General features: G+C 53.2%; 1 protein-coding gene across 1 annotated transcript; it reads right to left on the bottom strand.

Annotated features, from left to right (window-relative positions):
* Window positions 1-2,374: 2,374 nt before the first annotated feature.
* ARF6 (ADP ribosylation factor 6) lies at window positions 2,375-6,245 on the bottom strand. The gene has a single exon (XM_032112399.1). It carries the CDS (start codon window positions 5,825-5,827, stop codon window positions 5,300-5,302), a length of 528 nt encoding a protein of 175 aa, XP_031968290.1. The 5' UTR covers window positions 5,828-6,245; the 3' UTR covers window positions 2,375-5,299.
* Window positions 6,246-8,251: the final 2,006 nt, after the last annotated feature.

Genomic DNA, 8,251 nt, shown 5'->3' with positions numbered 1-8,251 from the left:
TTGGCCTTGGACACTTCCAGGGATCCAGGGGCAGCCACAGCTTCTCTGGGCACCCTGTGCCAGGGCCTCACCACCCTCACAGTCAGGAATTCAGGCTCTTTTCTACACCTTGGCTCTCTCCTCTTTTCTGTTTAACCACTGAGGGGAGTTTTCACCCACTGAAAGGCAGCTGGAGCACAGGGATCCTGTACGGATCCAGGAGTTGTTGGTGGCACCGCTGAGGGTTGCTCTCACCTGAAAACCCCCAAGGAAAAAAAAAGTAGTTTAAGTGTTACCAATTTCCAAGCATCACCAATTTTGATCTCACAGGACACCCACTAAACCCTGCTGAAGCATTTTTCCTAACTAAAGCTGTCTTGGAAGATGCAACTAAAAAAAAACAGGAACAGAGGAGTGAAGTGCATCCTCTGCAAGGGAAGACTTGAGGCAAAGCAAGGGCCAGAGCCTGTTAAACCACTGTGAGACTCAGCAGTGACTCACATCTTGACTTTTTTCCCCCCTCCTTTCTTAAGGAGGCCAGAGATACCTGTTCTTAAGCAAGAGCAGAGCCACTTCCTGGACAACCCCCTGCACACCCCATTTCCCGCCTGTAAAAACCACCTTCCGCAGAGCTCCCAGGGCTCTGACTCACCCCTGCACCTTCCAGAGCTGACACAGGGTGAAAATTACACCATCCTGCTCTTTGGGTGCTCCCATGTTTGAAAGGGAGATGGACTGTGGGGCTCCACCCCAGCCTGAAGCCCTGAGAGCCTTTGCTCAGACATAATTCCGAAACACGAGCGGTGCCAGAGCACGCGCAGGACCTCAGAAGGGGAACTGAGTCAGTCAGCAGAGGTGACACTCACTCACCACCAACCCCTGGGAGCTGATGCTTCCCCATGAGATGAGGGGAAAGCTGCTTTTAAACTTCCAGAAAGCACCAAAGCTGAGGGGATTTCAGATTCCCCACGCTGAGCCTGTCAGGCTGGACAGATATCAGAAGCAAATCCAAGATAAAAAGCACAGCCGTGTGTTAGAGGGAAGTCTGAGTCACAGTGCTCACACCGAGGCTGCTTCCACATCCACAGCAAGGTCTCTGCTCCTGGCAGTCCATTTTTTCCCATTCCTAAATCCCAGATAGAGAAGGGCTATCACCTCAGGTCCACCAGGCTCTCACAGCCCTTGTGCCCAGCTGTTCTGACAATGTTTGTAAAGCCAGACACATTCCTTTGGGAGGACTTGCATTAGCAGGGATAATTTCCAATTACGAATGGTGGGCACACTTTTTCCAAGGCCTGTCCATGAGGACAGGGCCCTGTGACTGGGGGCAGAGCCCTGCTGAGGGCTGAGTCACGGTGTGGTCCGGACTCGGGCTCACCACGCTCCGATGGGACGTGATAAGAGCCGGCATTTTGAAATGTGACTCACTGCTCCAGCGAGAGACACACCAGTTCCCCCTGCTCGTCTCCCAGCTCCGAGGAGTTTAATTAAGTCAGAGTAAGTTCATTTACCCAGCCACACCCTGGACTGACAGGCACACAGAGCTGAACACCCTGGCAGTGGAAGGCTTTGGGGAATCACGGCTGCGGTGGCCCCACGGCCCCTGTGCCCACCTGGCTGGATAATCATGGAATCATGGAATGGTTTGGGTGGGAAGGGACCTCAAAGCTCAGCTCGTTCCATAGGCAGGGGTGCTGCTCACTAGACCAGGTAATGATGCTCCTGAGGATTCCCAAAGCTCCCAACAAGGAGACAGTTGCAGGGCTGACACCCGGCCTGGCACCTGCAGCTGTGGGAGCAGCCTCGGAGCCCCCGCCGTGCCCTCGGCCAGCAGAGCTCCGGCTGTGACCCTGCTGCCTCTCCCAGGGGATGGCAGCTGTCACAGGATCCATATCCCGCTGCTCCCAGCCCCCCGCAGCCCTAGCACCTGCCCAAGTCCTTTTATCGGCTCACTCGTGTCCTACTCAGGCACCACAGAGTCCCAACGTCACATCTGTCACTCCACAAACACCCCTAGTCACTCATCGGCCCTTTTGTCCATCCCTGCGTATTCCACACCGGTCTCACGGCTGCCCTTTTTAAGGAATTTTCTCCCTGGAACACGGCAGTGACAGTCCCTCCGTGCCCTCACCTTCCCGAGTTACGCGGGGCCGGCACCGAGGCTGGAGAACCCTGACAATAAAATTTGCTCAAGTGGGAATATTAAAGCAGCATCCTCCTTTTCCACTTATAAAAATAGTCTCTCATCTAATTCTCAAAGGAATTACAGCCAGGCTTTCAATCTGGGAGATCCAGAACAGAGCCCTCTTTATGCCAGCACAACGCCCAAGTCTGGCACCAGATTGCCCCTTTCTGCTTCTCTCATAATTCAATATAAGTAACATACCAGGAGAGCTCCGCTGTATAATTGCTTTATTTTCTGCTTATTAGTTCTTTACCAACACTACAGCCATATTGAGAACACAAAATTCCTGGGTACTTCAGTCAGGGAGATCACAGGCCACAAACTCAGTCACTTGGTCGGACACGATTTAACGCCATTCAAAACTTACTCCATAAATTCACACGAACACAAATCGATGCACTTGGAACTCCAGACTGGTTTGTTTCGTACAGAATTCCCACTTTTTCCTACCGGCAGCCACTACCTCGTGCTGAGGTCCAGCTACAGCCTAGAAAGGACATATTGGAAGTGAAACCTGTGGGTTTTTGTTCGGTGGCAACGGCCGTTTCTTTCTGACGGCTCTGCCCCACGTTCCAGTAACATTTTCTCCCCCATCTCTTCCTCCCCACTCCCCCCCCCCAAAAAAACATTAAAAAAATCCAGAAGCAAAAGCAGTTTCCTTTCACCTACAAAACAGAATAACAAAGTTATTTCTAAGGGGATACAAAATTGTGAAGTTAACTTAATGTGAAGGCTGCCCCAGCGCTTGGAAACACAGGAAACCAACTCAGACAAAAAATGAAGGTATTGAAGTTTTCATGTTGACTGAGAATAGGTTTAAGAAAGTTCAAGAACCATTAATAGAGCTTCAAGTTTTCCAGTTTAGGCATTTACTTTGTGCTTGGCTATTTTATTGATGCTCCAGAAGAAAACAGTAACCATATTGTTGTAATTTTAAGTTTTTATACCACCACACTGTTCATTAAGTTACAGCAACAGGAAAAAAAAAAAAAAAAGCTAGAAAATAGAGCAATGATATTCCAATGGCAAAAAGCCTTGGATTAAAATAAACTAATCTCACTTCCTCTTCTTTAGGGCTGAGATGGAAGAGTTATTTCTACATTAAGCTTCTGCAGACTCTCTCTAATTCACAAAGTCCATCAATGCTCTATCTTCTAGCACCAAGAACCCATCCAGTCCCATTTGCAACCCACATCCAGAAAAGTCTTTTTTTGGAACCATACTCTAAGAGGACTTTGAAGTGGTCCAAAGCATTGGATTTCAGAAGTGAATTCAGGATTTTTATCTTCCCATACATCTTTGGTAAGAGCTCCATGTACAATGTACTCAGCATGCAGAGTCGCCACTGCAGCAATGTAGTGTAATGCCCCCAATTCCATGTAAAACTTATATTCTTGAAAAGAGAAAACAATTAAGGAAAAAAAAGGAAAATAAAAGCCATTTTCTTCTGGTTTTGTAGCATACATTCCTAGAATTCCCCAACGGAGTTTTAACTCCTGGAAGAAATCGGAAGTTAATCCTTAAGGCTGAATAAGAACCAGCTGCTTTAATAGTTTGTGCACCCAGCGTTAATTAATACTTGATTGAGTTTTTATGCAAATACTCACTCTGGGTGGGGTTTTTGATTGGCCAGTCCCAGCTACAGGCTGTGACATGGCTAACGAGCTGCTTGCCCTTTAAGAACTAATTATGGAAGTTTACATTCAGTGTCGATTCTCTCTCTCTCCCCTCCCCACTCTCATTAGTAGTTACTCAATGGGCCTCAGACATCCAACATAGTTCCCTTTCCTACAGGACTACAGCAACAACCAGGACACAGCGAGGCTCCAGCCACTCGCAGGAGCTCAGTCCAGGCTTGGAAAACTAAAGCAAGAAGTGATTTCCTCAAAATGGCCCTTCCTGATGTCAGAACCCCCAGGCTCGAGCAGAGCTCAGCACGGAACTCGCCCCTTTGCAAGGCTCCAGCATGGAAAAAGAACAATAATAACAACAACTTCCTTCTTTCTGTTGGAAAGAATCAGGAATCCTTTAAAGGTTTAAGTACTCTCCAGCTGCCTTGAGATGGAAGCGAGAGGCAAGTCAGTGCTGGACTTTTGCCAAAACATCTGATTTAAAGTCAAACTCATTGCAACATTTTATTGCTGCATCTGCTGGAAAGAGCCTCGGCCCGGGGACTGACACCAAGTAGTAAAAAACTGCAACCAAACCTCATTTAAGACAAAAAGCTGCCCAGTGCCTACCCTGGAACTACAGCACCGTTCATGCCTTGTTTGCTATGTGGTGTGGGGAGCTGGTTTTGCATCCCTCCTCATGCATGATGTATGGGTCAGAACTTCCCAGCTGACACTCCAAAGCAGTTCTTACATTTCCCAGCGCCCGACACGCACTTTGAACACGTTACAGTGGAATTCCCACTCTCTGCCACTGCAGGCAAGAATTCCCCTCATTAGCCTGAGCCGTGGAGCCAGACTGAGTCACTGTTTAGTTACAGATTAACAGAACTTTAAAAAAAGAAGTCCTTAATATAAAAAGACAGACTGCGGTTTGATTTTAAGCAACAATTTTCAGTTTACTAGATGAAGTCGACCTAGCAACATATCCTGCAGGAATGCAAAAAAGTAGCAATCTACAGCAAAGTGAGAGAAGAGAGAGAGAGAAAAAATATATATATATAATCAAAAAAGTAGACCCAGAAAGCATACACTGAAAATGGACCCCCTCCCCCAACATCCCCCAAAATAATCAAACCAGCAAAGGGCTATCGAGAGGAAAAAGGAAAAAAAAAAAAAAAAAACAAAAAAAAGTTACTTAGCAAGTCTATAATGTGTCCTTCCCCTGTTTGCTGGAAGTCTGCCATAGCATCTAGTGCCTGTGTTCGTGTCACATTCGGAGGTTAGAGCATCCTAACGCCAAGCAGGAGGAGTTAGAACAGGAATCCAGCCAAGGGTGCAGGAGGAAAGGGTGGCAACTGGAGAAAGGTGATCATAATCCTATGGATGCGTTTTTGTTTTTACTTTTCAGTAGAGAATCATTCTTCTGGAAAGCCACGTGGGTTTTTTTTTTGTTTTGTTTTGTTGGTTTTTTTGTTTTTTTTTTTTTCTTTAATTCTTTGTAGACTAAATAGTTCCTCTCCCATTAGGATTTATAATTGGACGTTAACCACGTCAGCCCTTCGTAGAGTCCATCCCCCGTCGTGGCACAGGAGGGCTGCACATACCAATTCCTATCCCTGATCCGGGTCAGGCCCAGTTTCTCCTGGATCTCGTGGGGTTTCATGGCGTCGGGCAGGTCCTGCTTGTTGGCGAAGATGAGGATGATGGCGTCCCGCATCTCCCGGTCGTTGATGATGCGGTGCAGCTCCTGCCGCGCCTCGTCGATGCGGTCGCGGTCGGCGCAGTCCACCACGAAGATGAGCCCCTGCGTGCCCGTGTAGTAGTGCCGCCACAGGGGCCGGATCTTGTCCTGGCCGCCCACGTCCCACACGTTGAACTTGACGTTCTTGTAGGTGACGGTCTCTACGTTGAAGCCCACGGTGGGGATCGTGGTCACCGACTGGCCCAGCTTCAGCTTGTACAGGATCGTGGTCTTGCCGGCCGCGTCCAGCCCCAGCATCAGGATCCGCATCTCCTTGTTCCCGAAGATCTTGGACAGCACCTTGCCCATCTCGGCGGCATCCAAGGGAGGGCGAGAGGGCGAGCGCCGGCCCGGCGGGGAAGGGCGGGCGGGGCTCAGCGCGGGCCGCGCATGGGGCGGCGGGGAGGCGGCTCCGCTGCTCCGCCGGGCCCGCGGCGGCGGCTCCGCCCGCTCCTGCCTCGGCTCCCGCCGCGGCGCCTCAGCTCATGGGTGCCGGCGCGGTGGCGGCGGGAGGATCCTGAGGGCCGGGGAGCGCCGGGAAGTGCCGGGAGTGGCCGCGATGGCCCGGGAGCGTCCCGGCCGTACCTGAGGGCCCCGCGCGCCGCTCCCTCCGCCCGCGCCGCCGGAAAGGGGCCGCGCGCGCTCGCGCCCGCTTCCGCCCCGCCGCCGCCCCGCGCATGCGCCCGCGCGCCCCCGCCACGCCCCGCCGCGGCCCCGCCCTCCTTCCGCCCGCGCCTTCCCGCCCGCCCGGCGCGCATGCGCCGCAGCCGCTGCCCCGCCCCCGGGAGCGCCGCGGGGGGCGGGGCCGCGCCGCTGATTGGGCGGGGCGGGGCGGCGCGTGCGCGGCGCGCGGAGGGGGCGGGGCCGCGGTGGGGAGAGGCGCCACGCGATCGCGCGTCAGAGCGGGGCGCGCGCGGGGCGCGGGGCGCGTCTTAAAGGGGCAGGACCCGGCGGGACGGGGTGGGGAGCGGCCCCGGGACCGAGCCCCTGTGAGGGAAATAAACCCTGCCTTGGGATGGGCGGCTTGTACAGCGAGGGTGGGCAGGCCCTGGCACAGGGTGCCCAGAGCAGCTGGGGCTGCCCCTGGATCCCTGGCAGTGCCCAAGGCCAGGCTGGACATTGGGGCTTGGAGCAGCCTGGGACAGTGGGAGGTGGCCCTGCCCAAGGCAGGGGTGGCACTGGATGAACTTTAAGGTCCCTTCCAGCCCCAGCCGTTCCGTGATTCAGTGATGCATCATCGGGTTTATGACTCCACGTTGTCCTGGGTCACTCCCTGTGATTCCAGCGGGTGAAACTCCATGGATCACCGCGCGGGACACGCAGCGTTCGGGGCACGTCCCTGCCCTGCTCCCCGGGACCTGTGCCCCGGCACGCCCAGCGCGGGCAGAGCAGCTCCTGCACACACACGTCGGGCCGGTCCCGCCACCGGGCCGTGTCCCCACCCCGCGCCCCGGGGCTGTGCCGGAGGGCTGGGACACGGGAACGCTGCCAGGGACACGGGAACGCTGCCAGGCTGCTCCTCCGGGCCTGGGCTGCTGGGGCAGGGGGTGCCCACCCAATTCCTGCCGGGAGAGCCGGCCTGTGCCGGTGGTTGCTCCTGAGCTCGTCGAGTGAATGGGGGAAGCGGCGACTGGAACACAAATCCAGCAAAATCGTGGAATCCCAGACTGTGTCGGGTTGGGAGAGACCTTAAAGCCCATCTCGTTCCACCCCCTGCCACGGGCAGGGACGCCTTCCACTGGGATGTACTTGATCACTTTGGGGTCTCCTCTTGGAGAGCACAGTGTGCATTCCTTTGGGATTGTGCAGGATTGACTTCAGCATATCCTCCCATTCCCTTAAAAAATACCAAATTTTGAGTTGATTTATGTGGCTGATGTCCTGGCACATGGAAAGCAGTCCCTCTTGGAGCTGCCAGGGGGAATGGTTTGGTGTCTTTAGGAGAACAGGAGGTTTCCTAGACTACAGAATTATTAAGGGATCAAGCTCTTCTCTCTGGTGAGCAGGGACAGGAATGGCTGGAGCTGTGCCAGGGGAGTTTATGTTGGAGATCAGAGAAAAGTTCTTCCCTCAGAGGGTGGTTGGTGCAGTGCCAGGGGTTGGATCCATGATCCCTGTGGGTCCCTTCCAGCTCAGGATTTTCCATGATTCTCTGATGTCAATAGGAGTTTTCGAGGAAGGCTTTGCTCTTTCCTGCAGCAAGCCAAGAGGGAGGATGCCAAGGAAAACACGCCATTCATGGCCTCTTCTGATGAGAGGCCGTGCCAGGGTACAGCCTGCTGACCCCAGGGCTCAGGAGTGTCCCTGCCTGCGCCGGGCACTGCCAGAGTTCACGCTCTGGTGATTAGACCAGATAATGCTGCTAATTATCATACTGGATTGGGATTTGCAGCAAGCCCTGATCCTGCTGGATGCAGCTGGTTCAGTCTCCTCTCTCACTAACATGGGATATTTATCTAAACACAGAGCTAAATATTTGCAGGGCTTAAATTAACCTCAGGATGTGGACATGAGTGGGTTTTCACTTGGCTCTGCTCCGTGTGACCATTTCCGTGCTGGTCAGTTCATTAAATCAGGCAGCAAGAGACCACGAGTGGTCAAAATAGTAGAGAAAGGTGATGTCAGGAGCTTTAAGGTCCTGCCTTTGCCCATGAGCTGGAATCAGTCACTCTTCCCTCGGCCTCGGAGCAGCTTTTTGTGCTCTCAGGAAATGACTTTTGGTGCTTTTGTTCT

Source organism: Corvus moneduloides, chromosome 6 (assembly GCF_009650955.1).
Source record: "Corvus moneduloides isolate bCorMon1 chromosome 6, bCorMon1.pri, whole genome shotgun sequence".
Taxonomy (NCBI): Eukaryota; Metazoa; Chordata; class Aves; order Passeriformes; family Corvidae; genus Corvus; species Corvus moneduloides.
Note: the sequence above shows the minus strand (reverse complement) of the source record. Positions and strands in the feature narration are given on the sequence as shown.

Bases quoted from the DNA above. Each gene is read 5' to 3' on its own strand.
- ARF6 (XM_032112399.1), bottom strand. From the start codon at position 5,827: ATGGGCAAGGTGCTGTCCAAGATCTTCGGGAACAAGGAGATGCGGATC.